This window comes from Hemiscyllium ocellatum, chromosome 3 (assembly GCF_020745735.1).
Source record: "Hemiscyllium ocellatum isolate sHemOce1 chromosome 3, sHemOce1.pat.X.cur, whole genome shotgun sequence".
NCBI classification, from domain to species: Eukaryota; Metazoa; Chordata; class Chondrichthyes; order Orectolobiformes; family Hemiscylliidae; genus Hemiscyllium; species Hemiscyllium ocellatum.
This window is the reverse complement of record NC_083403.1, coordinates 13,780,585-13,808,063: the sequence shown is the minus strand read 5'-3', so window position 1 is coordinate 13,808,063 and position 27,479 is coordinate 13,780,585. Positions and strand designations below refer to the sequence as shown.

At 46.9% G+C, this 27,479-nt stretch overlaps 1 protein-coding gene across 2 annotated transcripts in view; it reads right to left on the bottom strand.

The window, feature by feature from the left end:
* Positions 1-27,479, bottom strand: part of lin9 (lin-9 DREAM MuvB core complex component) — a 115,673-nt gene that overhangs the window by 11,068 nt on the left and 77,126 nt on the right. For both annotated transcript variants that reach the window (XM_060855754.1, XM_060855745.1), the window contains exons 7-13: positions 22,444-22,601; positions 21,679-21,812; positions 19,343-19,462; positions 9,678-9,779; positions 7,362-7,442; positions 4,876-5,001; positions 2,751-2,933 (exon numbers count right to left, since the gene is read on the bottom strand). In XM_060855754.1, coding sequence (XP_060711737.1) covers positions 2,751-2,933; positions 4,876-5,001; positions 7,362-7,442; positions 9,678-9,779; positions 19,343-19,462; positions 21,679-21,812; positions 22,444-22,601 — 904 coding nt within the window. The remainder of the gene's footprint in view (positions 1-2,750; positions 2,934-4,875; positions 5,002-7,361; positions 7,443-9,677; positions 9,780-19,342; positions 19,463-21,678; positions 21,813-22,443; positions 22,602-27,479) is intronic.

The following is a 27,479-nucleotide window of genomic DNA, read 5'->3' as shown; positions in this document are numbered from 1 at the left end:
TAACCCAGTGACAGTTCACCATACAAAGTTAAAGTCCTGTTGTCCATCTGATGAAGGTGGCTGAACAAGGACAGATGTTGTTGACTTAGCAATGAATGTACTGAATTGACATGTTCCAAGACCTCCAAGTTGTGAAGAGACACCCAGGATAGGCTTGAGACAGTGAAGTTGGAAACAGTTCAGCCTTTGTGTTCAGGTTTCCACACTCTGGTGGGATGAAGACTCGCGTTTGGTAGATCTGCAGGCTGCTGTTATTCCACACTCATTCATCTTGGCTAGAACAGCTGCAGCTTTTGTCATGTGTGCTGATTTCAGGATCAAACATACATTACTGGTGACTGTGAAGCTTAGATATGTGAAGCTATCAACAGTCTCTGATGTCATGTTATCAGTGCTAATAAAGACAGTATGGCGACATCCTGTACGATGAAGTCTGTTTTCCTGATGCTGACATTAAATCAAGCTCTTTGCAGGTCTGAGGAAGTGTGTCCATTTGCTGATACAGGGGTGTCTTATTAGTATGGGTTTGTCAGTATCAAGAAACACTCTGAAGACTTGATGCATCTTTGCCTTGGATCTCAGGCAAGTAAGACTAAACACAGCATTCCCTTAGTTCTAGTATATAAGTAAACAACCTTCAGATGAGATGAAAGCATGTGACAAAGAGGAGAACATGCAAGGTGTGTTGGTACCAGAACTTAACTCTGTTCAATCCCATCAGCAGATCTCAAAGATCTCAAAATTGGAGGTATAGTGGACAGCAAAGGTGGTTACCTCAGATTACAACAGGATCTTGACCAGATGGGACAATGGACTGAGAAGTGGCAGATGGAGTTAAATTTAGATAAATGTGAGATGCTTGCATTTTGGAAAGGCAAATCAGGCTTATACACTTAATGGTGAGGTCCTAGGGAGTGTTGCTGAACAAGAGACCTTAGGGTGAAGGTTCATAGCTCTTTGAAAGTGGAGTCGCAGGCAGATAGGATAGTGAAGACGGTATTTGGTATGCTTTCCTTTATTGGTCAGAGTATTGAGTACAGGAGTTAGGAGGTCATGTTGCGGAAGTACAGGACATTGGTTAGGCCACTGTTGGAATATTGCGTGCAATTCTGGACTCCTTCCTATCGGAAAGATGTTGTGAAATTTGAAAGGGTTCAGAAAAGATTTACAAGGATTTTGCCAGGGTTGGAGGTTCTGAGCTACAGGGAGAGGCTGAACAGGCTGGGGCTGTTTTCCCTGGAGCGTTAGAGGCTGAGGGGTGACCTTATAGAGGTTTACAAAATCATGAGGGGCATGGATAGGATAAATAGATAAAGTCTTTCCCCTGGGGTCGGGGAGTCCAGAACTAGAGGACATAGGTTTAGGGAGAGAGGGGAAAGATATAAAAGAGACCTTAGGGGCAACTTGGTAAGTGTATGGAATGAGCTGCCAGAGGAAGTGGTGGAGGCTGGTACAATTGCAACATTTAAGAGGTATTTGGATGGGTATATGAATAGGAAGGGTTGGGAGAGATATGGGCCGGGTGCTGGCAGGTGGGACAAGATTGGGTTGGGATATCTGGTTGGCATGGACGGGTTGGACCGAAGGGTCTGTTTCTGTGCTGTACATCTCTATGATTCTATAACTAAGGATTCTATTGGATGGTTTGGAAGCTGAACTGGGCTATGGTTACATCACAAGAAGAAATTCGTTGAATACCAGAAAGTTATATTTTGCAAGGTCATAGAGTAAGAGGATCTGGAGGCTTTAGAAAGATGCAAAAGAGGTTTACCAGGATGTCAACTGGATTGGACGGAATTATCTAGGACGATAAGAAGAACAAATTTGAATTGCTTTTACTAGAGCTTTGAAAGATGGGGGTGAGCTTTTGCAAGTAAATAAAATTATGAGAGGCATGGATATGGTGGATAGTCTGAGGCTTTTGCCCAAGTCGGAAATACTAGAGGCATAAATTTAAGAGGGAAGTTTAAAGGAGGTGTGTGAGGAAGGGATTTTACACAGACGGCTGGTAAGTTCCTGGAACATGCTGCCAGGGCGGTGATAGAGGCAGATAGGATAGCAAGGTCTAAGAGGCATTTAGACAGATACCTCGACAGACAAGGAATAGATCCATATCACTCGTGTTGCAGGCAGATGAAATTACTTTAGAATGGCATCATGGTTGGCACAGACATGGTGGGGGTGAAGGAGCTGTTCCCATGCTGTACTGTTCTAAGAGCAGGAAAAGTGGAATTCATCAGATCGCTTTCTCAAAGAGCTGATATGGAGACAATGGATTGAATTTTTCCCTTCTCTAAATTCATTCCATATGTGTAAAAAGTGCAGACTAATAAGATTTGTACTCAGTTACTAAGCAGGATTTTTCTGTCTCCCACTAACATGCAGCAATGTCAGAGTAAACCTGATGGCACAAACCTCAGATCTGTGGCTTTTTAAAAGATTCTCAGGATGTCAGTGAAACTCAAAAGGTCCATCTTTAGTTACACTACAGAGCAACTAGATGACTTGCTTGACCACACAGGGTGGTATTATATAGCATCAACAACTATAGAGACTGGAGCACCTGTAGGCAACACTAGATATAGGCAGCGGCTGGATTTGGTATGACAATACTGAGTGAGTTGTGGTTTCTGCTGCAAATCCAATAATTTTTAATCTGGCAATGAACTTCAAATGACAGGACTATGAAATTAAGTTTCACAATTTACCCAGACTGTAGAGAAGATCACAGATCTGAACTCTGGCCTTACCTTGATCTGTAGTAGCACAGCTGTCAACCTGGCTATTAGATCAGTGAGATTTTCATTCCTCACGCTGGCCTGCCCAGTTTGTGATGTGTTTGCCTGTCGTACAAGTTCATGAGCTTCCTCCTCACACCTCCTGCGCATATCTGTGGGCTGGTCCATGGGTTGCAAACCCTGGTCAGGAGCAAGCTATCATTTTTAAGACAAAAAAGCAAATGTGGCAAGGTGAACCAATGCACAAACTCTCAGCCACTGCACATCAAATGTTGCCTAAAGTTAGACTGACAGAGCGCAACACAAAGCTGAGACAACAAGCTGCATTTTAGGGAGTGACTCCCAAAACAGTTCACAGGAGCCTCAGTTTGACATTGGGCTGTATAAAAAGAGATAAAAGGATTGGTGACTGTAGGTTAAGGAGCAACTGAAGAGAGATTTCAGGAGCAAATATCAGAACTGAGGCAGCAGATGATATTGCCAACAAGGGTGGAATGATGAAAATTAAGAATTGGATGCATTGAGTCACACACAGTTATACAAAACGGAAACAGATCCTTCAGTCCAACTCGGCCACGTGTACCACAATCCCACTCTGACCTAGTCGCGTTTGCCAGCATTTGGCCCATATCCCTCCAAACCCTTCCTATTCATATACCCATCCAAATGCTGCTTAAATGTTGCAATTGTATCAGCCTCCACCATTTCCTCTGGCAGCTCATTCCATACATGCACCACCCTCTGCATGGAAAAGTTGTCCTTCAGGTCCCTTTTAAATCTTCCTCTTCTTACCTTAAACCTATGCTCTCTACTTTGGACTCCCCTACTGTGGGAAAAAGATCTGGACTATTCACCCTATCCATGCCCTTCATGACTTTATTAACCTTTTGAAGGTCACCTCTCAGCCTCCAACACTCCAGGGAAAACCCCCAGCTGAATGAGCCTCACCTTATAGCTCAAACCCTCTAATCCCAGCAATATCCTTTTTTCCTATAGCAGGGAGACCTGCAGCGAACACAGTCTTCTAAAAGTGGCTTCAATGTCCTGCTCAGCCACAACATGGCGTCCCAAATTCGAGACTGACAGCACTGACTAATGAAGGCAAGCGTGCCAAATGCCTTCTTTACCATACATTCCACCTATGACATGACGTTCAAGGAACTATGCACCTGTACTCCTTCTGTCTGTTTCTTCAGCAACACTCCCAGGGCCCTGCCATTAGCTGTACAAGTCTGGTCCGGTTTGCATTATCAGGGCGGCATGGTCGTTCAGTGGTTGGAGTAATCCAGATATTACTACCCTCAAGGACCTAAATTTGAACCTCCTGCCTAACTTTCTATAATCTCTCTGCAGAACCTCGTCCCTTTCTCTACCTATGTCGTTGGTACCAACATGTACAATGAGCTTCTGCTGGTCATTCTCTCTTTTCAGAATATTCTACACCAGCTCCGAGAAATCCTTGATCCTGGCACCAGGGAGGCAACACAGCATCCTGATGTCTCGCTGATGGCTGCAGAAACATCTGGCTGGGCTCCTGTCCAGACAGTTCCCAATCTCAACTGATCGCTTGGAACCTGATATACCCTTATTTACAGGAGAGCCAGTCAGGGCACCAGAAACCTGGTTGTCAGTGCTATACCTCCCTGAGAAGCCATCACTCCTACAGAATCCAAAAGAGCACACTGGTTTGAGATTGGGATAGTCACAGGAACCTCCTGTACTTCTTGCCAATCTCTCCTACCTTTCTCAGCAGTAATCCAGCTACCTAATTGTGTCTGTGGTTTTTCTACCTTCCTGAAACTGCCATCCATCACACCCCCTGTAATGCAGTGGTATTGGAGAGTTGTAGGGCTACAAGGGATTGCAGAGACAGAGAGGGAGCAGGGCCATCAACACAAGGATGAGGACTTTAAAATTGAGGGGATGCTGGATAAGCAGCTGATGTATTTGAGCAGGCACACGGTAATGGGTGAGCAGGATTTGGTGCTGATTAGCATATGGAAAGCAGAGTTCTGAGTAAGCTCAAAAGTTCACACAAATAGCACACAAGGCCTACACAGGAGGAGTAAAAGTGACGAAACTCCATGCTGAGATTACAAGATTAACAGATCCAGGCAAACAACGCAAAAATTCTCACCTCATAACAATACTGTTGGACTTTATTCAGAACCTTGTTCAGGTCTTTGTTTAGCTGCTCCAATTCTAAAACAATCGTCGCATATCGTTTTTGAAAGTCTATTCCAATGGGAGCAGAGTATGATTTCTGAAGGAGTGAGAAATTGGTCAGTCATTTCCTACCTTAACTGGTCTGATACTGTCCTTAAAGTCAACAGCCAAAGTGTAGGACTGGGTGGGCAAGGAGGGAAATGGGAGAAAATAGAAGAGCTCATATTTGCGGGAATAATCACTAAACATTCCACTCTCAATTACCATTGCTAAAAAAGTAATAGACTGAAATAAAACAAAACTACAGATGCTGGAGATCTGGACCTACTAAAAACCGAAACGAAAGGCATAAGGAAGGGTCACTGGATTTAAAACATTAGTTCCACTCCTCACATTAATCCAAAGCCCTGAAAGATTTTCCTTTGAAGTACTTTGATAGGATCAGTATTGAATGATGGAGCAGAGTTGAAGGGCTGAATGGTGTACTTCTGTTCATAATTTATTTCCTCATATTTATCCAATATTGTTTTAAAGTTATTGAATCTGCTCCCACTGCCTTTTCAGACAGCGCACTTCAGCCAATAACTTGTCAAAAAAATGTTCCATGACTTTGTGCCATTACTTTTAATCTGGTTATTGACCCTCCTGTCCATCGGAATAATTTCTCCCCATCTACTCAAAAAATTTTATAATTGTAAACACTTCAGCAGGAATAGTGTGCATCATCAGTTCTCACATACTAGAAAGTACTTCATACACAACAGGCTAATTTTGATATTTAGTTACTTCAGTTGCCAAATACAGGATTGAAGAGCAATGATATGAATCACTCATTGCTCATACAACACTCTACTCGTGTTCCCCTGCACTACACTCCTCCCAACCCTAATCACTCACCAGCTTCATCCTCATTTTCCTACACTAATTTTCACCCTTGAAGGCTTTGAATGTAAAATCTCTCATCCTCAAACCCCTGTGAATTTGCTTTTCACTATTCAAGCAAATTCTTCCAGCCTCATATTACCATCCTCACCACTCCAAAGCTCCACCATAGAACAGCTGCTGATCTCCTGCTCACCCCCATTTCCCATCACTATTGGCTTATCCTCTGGAACTGCCTCCCATATACTTACCTCCTCTGTTAAAGAAATCTCCTGAAAATACTCTTCAAGGTAATTCCTTGAATCTCGCCTTTCCCACCTTGATATCCATTTTTCACATCATTCACTTGGTTGTGTCTAAATGTGAGGACAGAATTTCTGTGTTCTCTGTATGCTGTGACCCACAACACTTGATACAATGCCTTGAGGTCACTTGACTACTGTAGAAGTGATAGCACACTATCAGAAAATATTTTGGGAGCAATTTGATATATCCTAAGATAATATGCTTGGGAGGAACAAGCGATTTAGAGCCTGGGATTCCATGACATCTTTATTCCAGTAAGGGCTGATAGTTGCCCCGTGGCTGGGTCTGCTGGTGACTATTTCATACAGATTGATTGCTATAACTGATCAGGAACTTCATTCTCCCTGTGACTACTGCAGATGGTAGAAAGTGAACGAGATGGAACTTGGTCTTTTATCATTGAGAAATTCAGGTACCAGGATACTTATATTGTACAATCCACCCTGACAGCAGTTACATCGTGGTGTGAATACTTTATAAACTCTTAGAGTCTCAGTTGACATCAATGTAAATGGCCACTGGGCCTTCTCCAACACCTAGACAACGAGAGCTGCTGGCCTGTAGCAGTGGCCAGTGTTTGTACAGTCAGGAATGTTAGTACCTCATGTCATTGACAGACTATCCAGTCAACGTTGGCATGAAAAGGGGAAATGTGGCCGACAGACTTCAGACATTGAGCTTTAGTAGAATCAACATTCAAACCGCCCATTTAATTCACTGCACCTCTGTTGGCCCACAGAGTTATCAGCTTAATTTCACTGCACTGTATGATCCCCATGCAATTTCTTCCTTCTCCAAAAATAATAATCAGCTTCCCTTTTGCAAGTTACTGTGGACTCTATTTCAGGGCATCCATGTCTTTTGCATAAACCAGCAATTTCTCCTGACTTCCCCTTTGCAATTTGGGTGCCTCTGTGAACTTTGATCTGCAGAGCCAGGGCTTGAGTGACCTACGTTCTCCAGGATTGGGGAGAGGAGGATGGATGCCTATCGGACAGAAAGAGTCTGCACTGACCTCCAGGTAGACAGAATCCTGAGGCTGGACATGGATCTTTAGATAGCTTGGAGATAGAAATTAAATCAAGTGGGTCAAACGTCCAGCTGACCTGAAGGGAGCAGAGGCAGGTAGGTCTGTCGCTCTGGCTGACATAATACCCTCAACCAATACCAAAACCAATTCTGATTTCTGGCTGGACATCCTTTGAAGTAAATAACCACAATCAAGTGTTTCATTTAAAACCGGACAATAAAATCGAGGAGATTCTTTACCAGTTTCTCTGCTTCCGTGTTCATTTCTTTTAACTGTTTGATGTGTTCTTTCTTGATCATGAGAATTTTTGATAACCTTGTCTAAAAGCAGAAAATAAAGACAAACTGTAACAGAAATCGGACAAGAACCTTGCTTCACACATCATAGGAACTGTTTTCCTGGTCACACAATGAGGGCAAGTAACTTGATACAGTGGATGACAGTGTAATATTGACAGCAAACTGTAAAGAGTAGGCAGTAAACACAGAAATTTGTAGGAAGTGTGTCACTGTGACAAAAATCACTGGCACTGCATACGTTTTGTGGCCAGGAGCTCTGTCCCTGTGCCACTCGGTGTGGACCCTCCTTCTGGTGAAATAATCTCATGTCAGGGCACTCAGCAGCCAAAATGCCACATACAACAGGATAGCTCAGCAGAATATTCAAATATCAGCTCAGTCCTGTAATAGCAAACATCCATGAGCGTACAGTGAACTATCTGACCGGATGCCAATCTTCATTTGATCCCATGTAATAACTACTCACTTGACCAGTTTTGGTGGAATCTTTACCTAAGAAAAGAGAAGTTTCCTTTGGGGCAGATCAGCAAGGGCTCACTTGGCTGATTCCTATGATCACTGAAGAATTGGAATGGCCCAATGTTGTGCGATGTTTAGAAGCATGCAAGATAGGTCATTGTAGCATACAAGATGCTGAGGTAGCATGGGAAGATGGGAGCTTTGTTTTTGTAGGGTATGCTGAGAGGTTGTTAGCTTTTGCCTGAGAGTCCAGAATCCAGGAAGCAGTCTCCAGATTAAGGATCAATCAGACTGATATGAGGTGAGATTTCTTCCCCTAAAAACGAACAGCGAATCTTTGGAACTCTCCAACTCAGAGGGTGTCACTCGACTGAGTGTAGGTGGAGGTGATCAAGGTGTAGACTGACAGGAGTCAAGGGATGATGAGGATCAGGTGGGAAAGTGTCACAATTGTACTGAATCGAGGAGCAAGCACATTGGCTGTACAGTCTGTTCCTGCTCCTGTTATGAAGCTTTTCCTCACATTTTCCAAAGCTTTAAAATCCCTTCTACAGCACAGGATCCGGAGTTGGAAGCAATATTCCTAATTCCTAATCGGAGGCTTGCAATTTGTAAATTTGAATATAGGGAACATAAAAATCTAATGTCTATGATTAGACAATAATTGGTATATTTGGAACTCTGTTGAGGAAGCAATATCCAAGATGGCAGTGGAGTAGGACGCTTCAGCTGGAGTTTGTCCAGTCTGTCCCTTTATTTCTCGTTTCCTTCTCCTCTCGTCCTCAGTGTGGACCTGGCAAGGTGGGTCTCGGCCTGGTCTCTTGGCCCAGGTTGGCAGTGTCTCGGCATGCATGTGTGTCCTACCCCAGCATGTTCCAGAGGCAGCAGGAATGAGGTCAGAGACTGCAGGTTCAGCTGCACGATGGCACCAGTGGCCCAACACAGGAAGGGCGAGTGGTGAGGAAGGTCACTGATAACTGTGGTGGCAGCATCGAGAACAGGCAGCTGAGGTCTCCTGGAGAGCAAACTAAGCTCAAAGACTGTCGAAATTTTAAATCTATTCCTTTATTTTTCTAGTTTATATGAAGAAGGACTTTAATGTTAACTATTACCTTATCGCTTTATTTTTCTACTTATTCTGTGACAGTCTGTAATGATTAATGTTTGAAACTTTGTTTCTCTCACTAGTGTGTACTAAAGCTTTTTGTATGTAAGAGGCACTGTGTGGGGCAACATCAGACACTTTTCTCTGTACTCCTGTACTTAAGTACATGTGACAATAAAATCTAAATGTAAAACTTTATCTAAAAATACATGGGGAGGGAAATAAATAAAGAAAAGAGAAACTGAAAGAGAGAACACATAAGCTGCTGACAGACCCACTCACACTTCCTGTAATGACAACACTGTGTTTTTGTGGGCAGCTGATCAGCTCTTTGCAGAATTCAGCCTCTCCGTGTTTACAGGAGATTCACAACACTGACGTCTGTATGGACTGACAGTCTGATACTTAACCACAAGTTCTGCATGCAACAGAGCCATGCCCAGTTTCAGACTCCGCAATGAGTCATTTAATTGGAAGTGTAATGAAATTTTGAATGGAACTTTGTTTTCTACTAGGTTTGATAATGCTTGGCTTTCAGCCTCATTTAGCAGAATGGATGGTGCACATTTCTCAGCTCCCTACCTTCAACATTCCTTAATGGAATTTCAGCCATTTCCTCAATATAATTGATGTGTTTACCCAGAGTAAACATGTAGAGGGAAGTCTGAAACATAAAGAATGCACGTACTTACCACCTGGATAAGAAATTCGATAGGAAATCCCCCAAGTGTGTCCCCTTCAGTAGCCGACAGTTTGCTTTTCCAAGGCGACTGACCCAGAAGTGGATCATTGTCCTGTCATGAACAACAGGGGAATAAAATGAGGCACCGTTAATGCAAGGTCACAGGTTTGAAGTTAGCTTTGACTTAATGGCAGCACTCTCCCTTCTCTTTCCAGAGCTGTCAGCATGTTACGTGATGACATTTCAGTTACGATTGCTGAGCATTCCGGATCCTTCTGGGGTTTTCCAGGGGTCTCCCAGGAACTACTGCTTTCAGAATTGGGAAATCTTTGCCCTTTCAATCCTCATCGGAGCAGCTCGCCACCTCCCCACCACCCAGTCATGATATCAACCACCATTTAGATATCTCTTGATTGCTAATGCCACTCATTGGAGGAGTGTGGCCATTCAGCCCACTGATAGCGAGTGAGACTGCTCCATCTTTCAATAAGAACATATATCTGACCTGATTGTGACCTTTACTCCAACTCCCATGTCTGTCCCCACAGCCTCAGTCTGTCTGACTCAGTCTCAAATATATTCAATAACCTGTCCTCCACAGTAAAGAATTCCAAACACTGATGACCCTCAGAGAGAAGACAATTCTCATCTCTTTCTCTAGGAGATCTCTTATTTCCAAAACTTTGTCCCCATGAGAGGAAACATCTCAGCATCCATCCCTGTCAAGCAACTGCTCCTCACTTTTCTGAACTGCCCCAGCCCCTCTTGATAAGATAATCTCTTCACCCCAGGAATCTGTTGAACAAACCTTCTCTGCACTTCTTCCAATACAAATATATAACTTAATGCCCCGTCTTGGGGCTCTGTTAAAAAGTGACCAAAAATGGGACAGTTTGGTGGAGATACCTTTAGCAGTCCATCTTGTAGGAAGTGTGGGATTTGGAAAGCTGCAAGTAACGAATGAAGAAAAGGTTTTTTTAAAACATTACAAAGGCAGCTTTTGCGATCTGGGTGTACACTGCCTGAGGGGTAGCAGATTCTACAATAACTGTCAAAGACAACATAAAAATAATTTGAGAGCTATGGAGAATGATCAGGGGAGTGGGACTAATCGATGATTTTTCCAAACAGCTGGAATGAGGACTGAATGGCTTCTTCCTGTGCTGTAAGATTCTATGAAGCTTCACGTCCTCATAACTGGGTGTGTAATGAACCCTCCCCTAAATTCTTTATTTGACCTGTGCAATAGTGAACTGACACATTATCAGAGGTGCCTTCATTCAGGTGAGATGAGAAAGAGACCTCACTCAGAAGCATGTAGTTTTCTCGGATCTTGCCTACCCTACAAAAGTAACTGTACCTCTGGCTGTGAAGCTTAGTTATTCTTCTGTCCTACCATTATGTTTCTGCAGTCCTGTCTATTTCCACTAAAGGGAGCTCTGGTATAATGCAGTGTTCCGCTAATGCCAGGTCTTTGGCACTGTATAGTTAAGTCTCACATTTACAGTGAATTTTCCAGGAAGTTAGCAATCATGTCTATTCTAGGCTCATTCAACCTCAGGAGGCTATTCCACTTTAGTATAAAACTATCACGTCTGAACATCCTCACCTGACCAACAATCCTCAACAAACAACAATAATGACAGCTTATGTTTAGAAAGTATCTTCTGTGTACTACGATATGCTAAGCTTCACACCAAACAAAAGTTGACATTGAGCAAAGCTTTGCTCAGAGATGGTTTTTAATGGAGCAACTTAAGAAGGGAGAGAGAGGTGCCTGTAGACCCGGGTTCAATTCCCGACTCAGGCGACTGACTGTGTGGAGTTTGCACGTTCTCCCCGTGTCTGCGTGGGTTTCCTCCGGGTGCTCCGGTTTCCTCCCACAGTCACAAAGATGTGCGGGTCAGGTGAATGGGCCATGCTAAATTGCCCGTAGTGTTAGGTAAGGGGTAAATGTAGGGGTATGGGTGGGTTGCGCTTCGGCGGGTCGGTGTGGACTTGTTGGGCCGAAGGGCCTGTTTCCACACTGTAAGTCTAATCTAATCTAATCTAATCAGGTGGTGGTGGGGGGGCGCGGAATTTCAGGACTTCATGTCTGGGCAGCAATGGTGGAGTGATTAACACTGAGGATAGGTAACAGGCCATGAGAGTATTAGATGCAGAAATTGAAGGAGGCTATTCAGCCCATTGAACCTGGTCCACAATTCAATGAGATTACGGCTGACCTGATAATCCCCGACTCCACTTTCCTGCATTCCCCCCATAACTCTTGATTCTCTTACTGAATCAAGAGTTCAGCCTTGAACATACTTAATGACTAAGTCTCAACAGCCCTCTGCAGTAAAACAAATTCCACAGACTCACGATCCTCAAAGAAGAGATTCCTCTTCATCTCTGTTTTAAATGTAGGACTCCTTATTCTGAGATTACACCCTCTGGTCCACAAACAAAAGCAACCCTTTGCATCTACTCTGTCAAATCCCCTAAGAATCTTCCATGTTTTCGTCAGGACACCTCTCACTCCTCTATTCTAGTGAGTACACACTCAATCTACATAACCTCTCCTCAAAAGAAAATTCCTCCACACCTCCAGCACAGTGGCTCAGTGGTTAGCACTGCTGCCTCACAGTGCCACGGACCCGGGCTCGATGCCAGCCTCGGGCGACATCTCTGTGGAGTTTGCACATTCTCCCAGTGTCTCTGTGGGTTTCCTCCGGGTGCTCTGGCTTCCTCCCACAGTCCAAAGACGTGCAGGTCAGGTGAATTGATCATGCTAAATTGCCCATAGTATGGTGTATTAGTCAGAGGGAAATGAGAGTGGGTGGGTTACTCGATGTGGACTTGTTGGGTTGAAGGGCCTGTTTCCACACTGTAGGGAATCTAATCTAATCTGTGTCCCTCTATAGCCTCCAATGTCTGTGGTACTATTCAATATTGCAGCTGTGGTCTGACTAGTGCCATGTAACATTTTAACCCTATTTTTAGGCTTCATTTCCTTTGAAATAAATGTAAAAACATCATTGGGCTTCCCTACTGCCCAATGAACATGGGTGCTAGCTTTTTGAGATTCATGGATGAAAGGTCCCAAATCCCTCTGTTCCATCGTTTTCTGTAGTCTTTCTGCATTCAAATAATATTTATCTCCTGTATTCTTCCTGCCAAAGACCATTACCTCACATTTCTCCACATTATGTTGCATCTGTCAAGTTTCCGGACACTTGCTTAACCTGTCCACATCAGACGCTGTGAATCGCCTTCATCGCGTGCCTGCCCACCTATTTTTGCCTCAGCTGCAGACTTGGCTACCGTATATTGACGTTAGTCATCCAAGTCAGGAAGATATGGGAGAGGTCTGATATCTTGGAATGTTGTAGAGCTGGAAGTGGCTGATACGGAGGGACAAGACTATAGAAGGGTTTATAAACAAGGGTGAAGATTCTAAAACAGTTGCTGTATAACTGGGAGCTGCTGCACAGCTGATTACATGTGGGATCTGATCGGAGATAGGATACAGGCAGCAGGGTTCTGACTGAGTTGAGGTTCAAGGAGAATGGAAGGCAGGAGACGAGCCAGGAATGCATTCTAAAGTCTAGATGTAACACAGGCATGGGAGGAGGAGTTCAGCAGCACAGGAGTTGAGTCAGGGATGAAGTTGGGCAATATTACATCAAGACAAAAAGGTATTCTGGATCTTGCCTCAAATGTCTATTCCATTTGATTCTAAGACAGAGACTGGTTCAGTCTCTCACAATTATAGGAATGAGGATTCAGCTGGAGGTTGCAGGTTTTCCCAGGATATAATTTAGAAAACTTTTTCTCATCCACTATTGGATGTTGGATAAATAGTCTGATCACTTGGAAAGAGTTCAGAGGCTCTAGAGTGTTGGGGCTGAGGTGATCTTGCAGGTTCTCAGCATGTTGTATTTTCACATGTTGTTGGTGAGGACAGTGGATGAGAAGTAGAAGTACCAGTGTGGGAGACGGTACACAGATCACTGCAGCTGCCTCTCTGGCTGTGGCCAAGTTGGTAAAACTAGAACCAAACAGGTTCAGTCAGACCATGAGACAGCCTGTCGCCCAGGCATGTGGCTGAACCATCCCATCGCTCTGGCCCTGCCCCTCGTCCAGTCCCGTCCCCTCGCCCGGGCCCGCGCCCGAACCGGCCCGTCCCCTCGCCCGGGCCCCAGCCCTGAACCGGCCCGGCCCCTCGCCCGGGCCCCAGCCCTGAACCGGCCCGGCCCCTCGCCCGGGCCCCAGCCCTGAACCGGCCCGTCCCCTCGCCCGGGCCTGTGCCTGAACCGGCCCGTCCCCTCGCCCGGGCCCCAGCCCGGAACCGGCCCGTCCCCTCGCCCGGGCCCCAGCCCGGAACCGGCCCGCCCCCTCGCCCGGGCCTGCGCCCGAACCGGCCCGGGCCCCAGCCCTGAACCAGCCCGCCCCCTCGCCCGAACCGGCCCGGGCCCCAGCCCTGAACCGGCCCGTCCCCTCGCCCCGGCCTGCGCCCGAACGGGCCCGTCCCTGAACCGGCCCGTCCCCTCGCCCCGGCCTGCGCCCGAACGGTCCCGGCCCCTCACCCGGGCCTGCGCCCGAACCGGCCCGTCCCCTCGCCCGGGCCCCAGCCCTGAACCGGCCCGTCCCCGCGCCCGAACCGGCCCGTCCCCTCGCCCGGGCCCCAGCCCTGAACCGGCCCGTCCCCTCGCCCCGGCCCGCGCCCTCGCCCGGGCCCCAGCCCTGAACCGGCCCGTCCCCTCGCCCGGGCCTGCGCCCGAACCGGCCCGTCCCCTCGCCCGGGCACCAGCCCATGAACCGGCCCGTCCCTGCGCCCGAACCGGCCCGTCCCCTCGCCCGGGCCCCAGCCCTGAACCGGCCCGTCCCCTCGCCCGGGCCTGTGCCCGAACAGGCCCGTCCCCGAACCGGCCCGTCCCCTCGCCCGGGCCTGTGCCCGAACAGGCCCGTCCCCTCGCCCGGGCCCCAGCCCTGAACCGGCCCGTCCCCTCGCCCGGGCCTGCGCCCGAACCGGCCCGTCCCCTCGCCCGGGCACCAGCCCATGAACCGGCCCGTCCCTGCGCCCGAACCGGCCCGTCCCCTCGCCCGGGCCCCAGCCCTGAACCGGCCCGTCCCCTCGCCCGGGCCTGTGCCCGAACAGGCCCGTCCCCGAACCGGCCCGTCCCCTCGCCCGGGCCTGTGCCCGAACAGGCCCGTCCCCTCGCCCGGGCCCCAGCCCTGAACCGGCCCGTCCCCTCGCCCGGGCCTGCGCCCGAAACGGCCCGTCCCCTCGCCCGGGCTTGCGCCCGAACCGGCCCGTCCCCTCGCCCGGGCCCCAGCTCTGAACCGGCCCGTCCCCTCGCCCGGGCCCCAGCCCTGAACCGGCCCGTCCCCTCGCCCGGGCCTGCGCCCGAACCGGCCCGTCCCCTCGCCCGGGCACCAGCCCATGAACCGGCCCGTCCCTGCGCCCGAACCGGCCCGTCCCCTCGCCCGGGCCCCAGCCCTGAACCGGCCCGTCCCCTCGCCCGGGCCCCAGCCCTGAACCGGCCCGTCCCCGCGCCCGAACCGGCCCGTCCCCTCGCCCGGGCCCCAGCCCTGAACCGGCCCGTCCCCTCGCCCGGGCCTGTGCCCGAACAGGCCCGTCCCCGAACCGTCCCGGGCCCCAGCCCTGAACCGGCCCGTCCCTGCGCCCGAACCGGCCCGTCCCCTCGCCCGGGCCCCAGCCCCGAACCGGCCCGTCCCCTCGCCCGGGCCTGTGCCCGAACAGGCCCGTCCCCTCGCCCGGGCCCCAGCCCTGAACCGGCCCGTCCCTGCGCCCGAACCGGCCCGTCCCCTCGCCCGGGCCCCAGCCCTGAACCGGCCCGTCCCCTCGCCCGGGCCTGCGCCCGAACCGGCCCGTCCCCTCGCCCGGGCCTGCGCCCGAACCGGCCCGTCCCCTCGCCCGGGCCTGCGCCCGAACCGGCCCGTCCCCTCGCCCGGGCCCCAGCCCTGAACCGGCCCGTCCCCTCGCCCGGGCCCCAGCCCTGAACCGGCCCGTCCCCTCGCCCGGGCCTGCGCCCGAACCGGCCCGTCCCCTCGCCCGGGCCTGCGCCCGAACCGGCCCGTCCCCTCGCCCGGGCCCCAGCCCTGAACCGGCCCGTCCCCTCGCCCGGGCCTGCGCCCGAACCGGCCCGTCCCCTCGCCCGGGCCTGCGCCCGAACCGGCCCGTCCCCTCGCCCGGGCCCCAGCCCTGAACCGGCCCGTCCCCTCGCCCGGGCCCCAGCCCTGAACCGGCCCGTCCCCTCGCCCGGGCCCCAGCCCTGAACCGGCCCGTCCCCTCGCCCGGGCTTGCGCCCGAACCGGCCCGTCCCCTCGCCCGGGCCCCAGCCCTGAACCGGCCCGTCCCCTCGCCCGGGCCTGCGCCCGAACCGGCCCGTCCCCTCGCCCGGGCTTGCGCCCGAACCGGCCCGTCCCCTCGCCCGGGCCTGCGCCTGAACTGGCCCATTAAACAGCCACACCACCTTACAACATCTATTCATCCTTCAAAATAAGTACATCTCTCTCTTTCTCTCCTTTGAGAAGCCAAAGTTTGATCAACACCTAATCAAAACAAACATTTAACAACAAACCATGTCCACTGATGTATTTGAATTTTCAATTATTTTAAATGTCATGATTATGAGCATGTTGTATTGTATGCATTATACGGAAGCAAATAAAACCATAAATATTGTAATGTTTCACAATGTGCATGTCAATTCAGGGCCGAACTTCACATTGGGGACTTTAAGTAGGGTCAAGAGCGAGGAGACTGCTTGGCCATTCCTCCACTCCTACATCTTAGCAACAAAATTGTTAAGCACTGAAATGGACTCATAGTAGGAAAAGCTTGAAAATCACCATTTGAAATTACTGAAAAGCCAATAACCAGGCAATGTAGATTTGAATTCTTAAAATATTCATTCACAGGAAGAGGGCATCACTGACTAGGAGAAAGTGAGGACTGCAGGTGCTGGAGATCAGAGCTGAAAATGTGTTGCTGGAAAAGTGCAGGAGGTCAGGCAGCATCCAAGGAACAGGAGAAATCAACATTTCAGGCATGAGCCCTTCTTCAGGAATCGCTGACTAGGCCAACATTTATTGCCCATCCCTAATTTCCCAGGGGGCAGTTAAGAGTGAACCACATTGCTGTGGGTCTGGAGTCACATGTAGGTCAGACCAGGTCAGGATGGCAGCTTCCTTCCCTAAAGGACATGACTGAATCACAGAGTCAGAGATGTACAGCACAGAAACAGACCCTTTGGTCCAACTCGTCCATGATGACCATCCTAACCTAATCTAGTCCCATTTGCCACAACTTGGCCCATATCCCTCTAAACCCTTCCTGTTCATATGCCCATCCAGATACTCCACAACCATATCACGAAGAGCAATCCATCTGAAAGCTAGTGCTTCCAAATAAACCTGTTGGACTATAACCTGGTGTTATGTGATTTTTAACTTTTAAATGTTATAATTGTACCAGCCTCCACCACTTCCACTAGCAGCTCTTTCCATACATGCATCACCCTCTGTGTGAAAATGTTGCCCCTTAGGTCCTTTTTATTTCTTTCCCCTCTCACCCTGACCTAGGTCTCTCGTTCCAGACCCCCCCAACCAAGGGAAAACACCTTTTGTATTTATCCTATCCAGACCACACTTGATTTTGTAAACCTCTATAAGGTCACTCCTCAGCCTCTGACACTCCAGAGAAAACAGCCCCAACTTAGTCAGCCTCTCTTTATAGCTCAAATCCTCCAACCCTGGCAACATCCATGTAAATCTTTTCTGAACCCTTTCAAGTTTCACAATATCCTCCCGATAGGAAGGAGACCAGAATTGCACGCAATATTCCAGCAGTGGCCTAACCAATGTCCTGTACAGCCGTAACATGACCTCCCAATTCCTGCACTCAAAGCTCTGACCAATAAAGGAAAACATACCAAACACCTTCTTCACTATACTATGTACCTGTGATTCCACTTTCAAGGAGCTATGAACCTGCACTCCAAGGTCTCTTTGCTCAGCAACACTCCCTGGAACCTTACCATTAAGTGTATAAGTCTTGCTAAGATTTACTTTTCAGAAATGCAGCATCTCACATTTATCTAAATTAAACTTGATCTGCCACTCCTCAGCCCATTGGCCCATCTGATCAAGATCCCGTTGTATTCTGAGATAACCTTCTTCGCTGTCCACTACACCTCCAATTTTGGTATCATCTGAAAACTTACTAAATATGTTCACACCCAAATTATTTATATAAATGACAAAAAGCAGTGGACCCAGCACCAGTTCTTGTGGTCACAGGCCTCCAGTCTGAAAAGCAACCCTCCACCACCACCCTCTGTCTTCTACCTTTGAGCCAGTTCTGTGTCCAAATGGTTAGTTCTCCCTGTATTTCATAAGACCCAATCTTGCTAACCAGTCTCCAATGGGGAACCTTGTCGAACTCCTTATTTAAGTCCATATAAAATCACGTTCACTGCTCTGCCCTCATCAATCCTCTTTGTTACTTCTTCAAAAAACTCAATTAAGTTCGTAAGATGTGATTTCCCACACACAAAGCCATGCTAAGTACCCCTAATCAGTCTTTGCCTTTCCAAATACATTAAATCCTGTCCCTCAGGATTCCTGCCAACAACTTGCCAACCACCGACGTCAGGCTCACTGGTCTATAGTTCCCTGGCTTGTTCTAACCACCTTTCTTAAATAGTAGCACCACCACGTTAGCCAACCTCCAGTCTTCCAGTACCTCACCTGTGAGGTATCGATGATGTAAATATCTCTGCAAGGGGCCCAGCAATCACTTCTCTAGCTTCCCACAGAGTTTTAGGGTACATCTGATCAGGTCCTAAGAATTTATCCACTTTTGTGTGTTTCAAGACATCCAGCACTTCCTCCTCTGTAATATTGACATTTTCAAGATGTCACCATCTATTTCCCCACATTCCACATCTTACATGTCCTTTTCCACAGTAAACATTGATGCAAAATGCTCGTTTAGTATCTTGCCCTCTGTCCTGCGGCTCCTCACAAAGGCCGCCTTGCTGATCTTTGAGGGGGCCCTATTCTCTCCCCAGTCACCATTTTGTCCTTAATGTATTTGTAAAAACCCTTTGGATTCTCTTTAACCCTATTTGCCAAAGCTATCTCATGTCCCCTTTTTGCCCTCCTGATTTCCCTCAAAGTATACTTCTACTGCCGTTATATTCTTCTAAGGATTCTCTCGATCTATCCTGTCTGTACCTGACATACGCTTCCTCCTTTTTCTTAACCAAACCCTCAATTTCTTTAGTCATCCAGCATTCTCTGTACCTACCAACTTTTCCTTTCACCCTGACAGGAATATACTTTGTCTGGATTCTCGTTATCTAATTTCTGAAGGCTTCCCATTTTCCAGCCGTCCCTTTACCTGCGAACATCTGGGCCCAATCAGCTTCGGAAAGTTCTTTCCTAATACCACCAAAATTAACCTTCCTCCAATTTAGAACTTCAACTTTTAGATCCAGTCTATCCTTTTTCATCACTATGTTAAAATTAATAGCATTAATAGTTGTCCCAAAATGCTCTCCTACTGACACCAAGAGTAGGTCAAATTTTGCACCTTCTCTCGTAGGTGCATTCACATACTGGATAGGATAGTAATAGCACAAAGCAAAAGATGCAACTTACTGTGATAGGAGACTGGGTGCTGGTAGTGTAAGGCAGCCGTGGTGGTGTCAAGTAATACCTGGAAGGTCGCTGCTTCTGAGCAAAGGCAGTGATAGGCATAGTTTCATGAGGCTCGTTGCTCTGAGAATGACAGCAAAAATGCATTAAAATTTTCAATGCAAATAGAAGTGTGGAGTTTTCTAAAAACACATTCATACTGCAACGAATAAGTGCAGCAGTGTAGATCACAACTCAAATTAAAAATTCGTGAGTACAAATCCCCAGCATGATGAATGGTGTCATTAAATACAGGCAGTCCCCGGATCGTGACTGGGTTCCGTCCCTGAGTCTATTCACTCGTCAATTTGGAGACGAGTTGGAACACAATGCAGGACAATGTAAAGCAGCTGTTCATTAGTATAGGAAATGCTTGCATGTCGGATATTTAAAATTACATTTGTGTGAGATTGTACTCAAGTATGAGTGCTCGCAAATCGGATGTTTGGAAATGGAGGACCCTTATACTAGAAACTGGGCACACACTACAAAAAATAAAATGATCATGAGAAGCTCCTGGATTGTAGTTCAAAAACTCAATGGATTAACTCACATCTTTCAAAAGAACGGAACCTGACACTATTCTCTGGTCTTGGTCTACAAGCAACTCTGGTCCTATGCTATATATTCAACGTTTAAAGCTGCCTGCATGTCTGTGTGAGCCTGTACAAACAATTATTGAAGACCTAGCACCAGCTCTAGAGCACTAGTTCGATCACAGCTGCAATGATGTGAACTGTTTGGATCCCCTTACAGATATACTGATTGGAGGCAGTCCAGAGAAAGGGGACTAGGTTCATCGCAGGTATAGGATGTGTTGAAATAAGAGATTCAGCTGGCAACAAGTAACTGTGCTCCAGTTTTTGGATGACAAAGGCCTTCTGCCTGCCAACAACAATATGATTGGCTCCCAGATAGCTGAACAGCTTGGGGATTGGAGAAGCTATCAAGTCTCTGATCAGGAGTGGTCTCTGTTCTCAGTGAAAATAAACTTCAAGTTTGATCAAAATCATTTCATCACTTTCCTTCAGCATTTGCTGCAAGCTGTGACCTTTCATTACTAAGTCAGAGACCTTCATAATTGTGAACTAGTCATCCTGGGTCTCCTACCAACCAGTGAAAAAATTGAAGATCAATCGAGAAGTAGGGTTCTGAACAGCATGAAAATCATATCAAATCATGTTAACATGAATGACTGAATTACTTTCCCAATCTTTCTCTCTGCCTATTATACTCATTTTTTCCTGTATGTCTGTGTCTCTCTCTTTTTTTCTGTATGTAGAGGGGGAGTTTATAAGAGGTCAAGAGTTTAAACTAGTAAAGTTATATGCCAATTCTTCATAATTGTTTACCTGTAGCTAGAGTCTTTTTATTTGAGGTAAATAGTAATTCTTGTTAAGTATATAAACCTGGTTGATTTTGGTCAGGTAACTTGGGGAATTGTGTGTACATTTAAAAAAACCTTCAACTTTTGTGAAAGCTTTGAGAATAGCGGAGCTTGGTTTCCAGGACATTACCTCAGTGAGGCATGGTAAAGTGTCCAAGGGGTTTAATGGTGGACTTGTATTTTTGTAGTCACGTGGTTTCTTTTAAAACACACTTTTAGAAAGAGACTTCTTGGAGAGTAATGGGAATCTCTACATTGAAAATTTACAAGTGAACAAAGTAAACATTGTGCATTAGATCTCCAGATAGAAGATTCTGGATTTTTCCAGGCTTAGGCTAAACACCCATAAGGCCAGAGGGATTACACTGAAATATGGCATTGAGGTAGATGATGAACTACCTCCTCCTGCTCCTGTTTTCCTATTACCTACATCTTTTCTACATCTCTCTAAAGCCTTCACATCCTTCCTAGGAATGTAATGGGTCTGGACTGAAAATGATGGGTCAGGTTTGAGGGGCTGAAAACTCTCTCCTGCTCTTACATTCCTAGGAAGGATGTGAAGGCTTTAGAGAGATGTTGAAAAGATGTAGGTAATAGGAAAACAGGAGCAGGAGGAGGCCATTCAAGCCTGCTCTGGGTGGTTCCAGGGATGAGAACACATTTTAGTTCAGTAAGTTGGAAATGTCGGGGACTGTAGACAGTTGATGTACATATAGCAAGAGGTGTTCAAAATTATCAGTAGTCTGAACTGAGCAGTCAGGGTAAAACTGGTCCCATTGGTTGTAGGATTTGGACCAGAGGATATTAATTTTTAGATAATTAAATAAAAGAAAGGAAAATGCAGGTAAAATCATTTAGCTTTGCCTCTCATAGTTGAGAATTGTGCACATAAAAACCACCGTTATTTACTTACAAGAACTTCATAATCAGGTACAGTGTGTGTTCCCAATCCCGTCCTATCAAATGTGACTCGGTATGTGGCGTTAATAGTGTCAACAGCATCAATTTGTCCTGTAAACAGGCCATCGTGAAAACCTCGAAGTCGTGCTAAAGAGTGGAGTGACAAAGTGGAGAAATGATGACAAACTTAACCAAGGTCTAACATGTTACTGAATGACAACTCATCATTTTAGATCTAGCAATCCAAGACCTACATCTGCATCTATGTTTTGTGATAAACTGTGGCTTTAGCAAGTTTCACATTCCAACTCTTGGGGTCAGGACATTTCTCCTGAATTTCCTGATGAATGTATTAGTAACTGTCTTCTTCACAAACATCTCCAAGTCTATCCAATCAAAACCCTAGTAACTTCTTCCAGGTTGAAAAAGCAAACAAGTCTCAGCTTTTGGAGGTGCTGGTGTTGGACTGGGGTGTACAAAGTTAAAAATCACACAACACCACATTATAGTCCAACAGGTTTAATAGGAAGCACTAGCTTCGGAGCGCTACTCCTTCATCAGGTGGTTGTGACGAACCTGATGGAGTGGCGTTCCGAAAGCTAGTGCTTCCAAGTCTCAGCTTGTTCATGATTGGTATAACTTCTCAATTCTGACATCATTCTTAGACCCTCTTCTGTGCTTTTTGTAATCTGGAGATTAGAGCCGTGCACAATAATTAGAGTGAGAGCAGTGGGGTGTGATCACAAAAAGCAGAATAGTGCAGGGGTGACTGACTTACCGGTGACTTTTGTTCCTATGACTAGAGGCAATGGGATCTCATCTGGGAGGTCTTTGTACTGAGACAGCTCTGTCACCTTCCTCTGTTGCAGGAGTCTGATTTTCTGTCGTTTATGTTGTAAGGCAGACCGTTCTTCTGCAAAGAAAGCTGCCGAACAGCTGCAGCAGAGGAGAAAGGGTTACAACTGTGTGCCAGCTACACCTCCAACTCGCTGGCTGTAATCACCCTAGATTTATCCCCCTAGACCTTAGGAGCTCCCTCTATCAGAGGGAGCCCCAGTGAGTCACATCACTACAATAAGGTAGCTCTGGATTAACTTTCTGCAGAATCTTAGGTTAAACACCTGAGTCTGTACGGTTTTATGCTAGGTTTAGTAGGTGTGTATCTCTACGTCCTCATCTTTACTCTTCGTTTACCTTTCTGCTCCGATTTTGAAACTGCTGCTTATCGACGTCACTGCAGGGAAGGAAAAGCAGCAAAAACACGACTGAGGAAACGAAGTTAGTTAAATCAGTAGCTTTTATCACACAGTGTCTGCGTGTCCTGGTAAACAGCTGACAGAGACCGCTGAATGCTTGCAGGCTGTAACATATTTTCTGGGGTCCTGGGCTACACGAAGTTCCCCAGCTGCTGCTCTCCCACAGTGGGGGTGCAGTTTGTTGGACTAGCAAGGAGTAGTGCTGCCACACTTGGTCGACCTGCCCCAAGGCAGTTCAGCTAAGCCCCAGAAGTGAGCATGTGCCCATTTCCAACAGAATTGCATTGGATGAGGGAATGCTGGCGGAAATAGGGGACCCTGCAAATGGACAAATGAAAAGATCTACAAAAGGAACCACAGCAGCCCATCATATGCTTCCTTCTAGCTGGCTCTGGCTGTGCTGACATCCAGTTTTGGTCATCTTAAATGCCTCCTACATCTCCTCTATCCACACTCCCAACAATCAGAGCAAGAAGCCCACAAGCCTGAAATCTGATGTGCCCCACCCTACACTATCACACCAAGTCAAATTGCCAACAGTACTGCACAGAAGCAGGCCCTTCAGCCCATCATGTGTGTGCTCACCATGAAGCCATTCTAAACTAACCCCAGCTGCCTGCACGTGGTTCATATCCATCTATTCCCTGCCTTTTCTTGTGTCTGTCAAAATGCCTCTTTAATGTTACTATTGTATCTGATTCTACCACCTCCCCTGCCACCTCCACCCTCTGTGTAAAACTTGCCCTGCACATCTCCTTTAATCTTTACCAGTCTTACTTTAAACCTATGCCCTATAATATTTGACATGTCCACCCTGGGAAAAAGACTGACTATCTACCCTATCCATGCCTCTCATAATCTTCTACACTTCTACCAGGTTGTCCATCAGCCTCTGGCATTCCAGTGAAAACAATCGGAGTTTGTGCAACCTCTCACTATAGCTAATACGCTCCAATCCAGGCAACATCCTGGTAAACCTCTTTTGCATCCTTTCCATAGCCACCACATCCTTCCCATGTTGTGGTAACCAGAACTGTATACATATCAGTACAAATGTGACCTAACTATGAGTTTTATAATCACTGCAACATGACGTGGCAACCTTGGGCCCTCAATGGCCCGACTGATAAAGGTAAACATGCCATACGCCTTCTTCATAACGTTATCCACTTGTGTTGCCACTTACAGAGAGCTATGGACTTGACTCCAAGATCCCTCTACAAAGTAATCATCCTAAGGGTCCTGTCATTTACTTTATACTTTCCTTTTGCATTTGATCTCCAAATATTTGCCCAATCTAAGCTCCATCTGCCATTTCTTACCCAACTTTCCAACTGATCTAGATCCTGCTGTATCCTTTAAAAACCTTCCTCACTATCCACAACTCCAATTTTTCTGACATCTGCAAACTTACTAATCAGACCACTTTCATTTTCATCCAAATCATTTATATATATATTACAAATAAGAGGTCCTGGTACCCAATCCCGTGGACCATCACAGGCCACATTGCTCCAAAACACCCTGCTAAAGTATCCTCTGTCTTCTGTGACCAAGCCAATTTTATATCCCGCTTACCAACTCACCGTAGATTCCAGGCTACCATGATGGACCTTGTCAAATGCTTCAGTAAAGTCCATGTAGACAATATCCATTGCCCTACTCTCATCAATCATCATTGTCACTTTCTCTTCTTGTGTCCCTCAAAGATTTAACCTTGACCTCCCTGTGAAAAACCCCACAGACATTCAAAGGCACAGCATTTGTTTTCAGACGTATGCTAATAATATCCAGTTCCACTTCACTGCCACCACTCTTAACTCTTCTGCTTTGCTAAATTGTTAGACTGCTCATCTAAACTTCAGTATGGGATGACCAGAAATTTCCTCCAATTAAATACTGGAAAGATGGACACCAATGTTTTCAGTTTCCAATCTCCTATCCCTAGCATTCAACCCAATCCCTCTCCCAGACAGTGTGCGACTAAACCAGACAATTACGGGTCATATCTCAGAACTTGAGATGTGCTCCTGATCACATATTCACACCACCACTGTGATTGGTCAGTTCCACCCCTGAATTTTGTCCATCACCCACTGCCTGACTTTACCCATCTCAGCTCCTCTATAGCTGAAACCTTAAATGTTGCTTTTAGACTTGATAATATTAAACAGTTATAGCTGGTCTGCTATATCCTACCTTCTTTAAACTTGAGGACATCAAAAGCTCTGCTGCCCCAATCTTAACTTGTATCAAACCCTGTTCCTTTAACACCCCTATCTTACTTGGTGGCTCAGTGGTTAGCACTGCTGCCTCACAGCACCAGAGACCCAAAGGCTTTCTATAGGTATGTCAAGAATAAAAGGATGACTAGGGTAGGTATCGGTCCAGTCAAGGATAGTAGTGGGAAGTTGTGTGTGGAGGCGGAGGAGATTGGAGAGACATTAAATCAGTACTTTTCATCAGTATTCACTCAGGAACAGGACACTGTTGCTGATGTGAATATGGAATCACAAATAATTAGAATGGATGCCCTGGAAATATGCAGGGAAGAGGTTTTGGGAATATTGGAAAGGATGAATATAGATAAGTCTCCTGGGCCTGATGGCATTTACCCCAGGATCCTATGGGAAGCTCGGGAGGAGATAGCAGAGCCATTGGCCTGGATTTTTATGTCGTCATTGTCAACGGGAATAGTACCAGAGGACTGGAGGATAGCGAATGTGGTCCCATTGTTCAAGAAAGGGAGTAGGGATAGCCCTAGTAACTATAGGCCAGTGAGTCTGACTTCAGTGGTGGGCAAAGTCTTAGAGAGAATGGTAAGGGATAAGATTTATGAACATCTGGGTAGGAATAACGTGATCAGGGATAGCCAGCATGGTTTTGTGAAGGGCAGGTCGTGCCTCACAAACCTTATTGAGTTCTTTGAGAAGGTGACTAAGGAAGTGGACGAGGGTAAAGCAGTAGATGTTGTGTATATGGATTTTAGTAAGGCGTTCGATAAGGTTCCCCATGGTAGGCTAATGCTAAAACTACAGAGGTATGGCATTGAGGATACATTAGAGGTTTGGATTAGGAATTGGCTGGCTGGAAGGAGACAGAGGGTAGTAGTTGATGGATTATGTTCATCTTGGAGCGCAGTTACTAGCGGTGTACCACAAGGATCTGTTTTGGGACCATTGCTTTTCGTTATTTTTATAAATGATCTAGAGGAAGGACTTGAAAGCTGGGTAAGCAAGTTTGCGGATGACACAAAAGTCGGTGGAGTTGTGGATAGTGAGGAAGGAAGTGGTAGGTTACAGCGGGATATAGATAAGTTGCAGAGCTGGGCGGAAATGTGGCAAATGGAATTCAATGTAGCTAAGTGCGAAGTCGTTCACTTTGGTAGGAATAACAAGATGATGGATTACTGGGCTAATGGTAGGCTACTTGGTAGTGTGGATGAGCAGAGGGATCTTGGTGTCCATGTACACAGATCTCTGAAAGTTGCCACCCAGGTAAATAGTGCTGTGAGGAAGGCATATGGTGTACTGGGCTTTATTGGCAGAGGAATTGAGTTCCGGAGTCCTGAGGTCATGTTGCAGTTGTATAAGACTCTGGTGAGGCCTCATCTGGAGTATTGTGTGCAGTTTTGGTCGCCATACTATAGGAAGGATGTGGAAGCTTTAGAACGAGTGCAGAGGAAGTTTACCAGGATGTTGCCTGGAATGGTAGGAAAATCTTATGAGGAAAGGCTGAGGCACTTGGGGCTGTTCTCATTGGAGAAGAGAAGGTTTAGGGGAGATCTGATAGAAGTGTATAAGATGATTAGGGGTTTAGATAGGGTAGATACTAAGAACCTTTTACCGCTAATGGAGTCAGGTGTTACTAGGGGACATAGCTTTAAATTAAGGGGTGGTAGGTATAGGACAGATGTTAGGGGTAGATTCTTCACACAGCGGGTTGTGAGTTCATGGAATGCCCTGCCCGTATCAGTGGTGAACTCTCCTTCTTTATGGTCATTTAAGCGGGCATTGGATAGGCATTTGGAAGTTATTGGGCTAGTATAGGTTAGGTAGGATTCGGTCGGCGCAACATCGAGGGCCGAAGGGCCTGTACTGCGCTGTATCCTTCTATGTTCTATGTTCTATAGACCCCCGGTTCGAATCCTGGAGTATGCACATTTTCTCAATGCCTGCGTGGTTTCCTTTGGGTGCTCCGGTTTCCTCTCATAATCCAAACCTGTGCAGGTCAGATGAATTGGCCAAGGTAAATTGCCCATAGTGTTCAGGGATGTGTAGGTTAGGTGCATTAGTCAGGGGTAAATGTAGACTAATAGGGTAGGGAATGGGTTTAGGTGGGTTACTCTTCGGAGGGTAGGTGTGGACTTGTTAGGCCAAAGGGCTTGTTTCCACACTGCAGGGATTCTATTCTATTCTACAGACCTACACGGGCTCCCAGTCAGTCAGTCAGTCAATGTCTTGCCTCACCATTCTCTGTCTTTCTTCTTTCCTGGCTCACAACTTGACGATCTGCATTCAGGTCTTTAAGCATCCCTGCTTTTCACTGCTCCACCAAA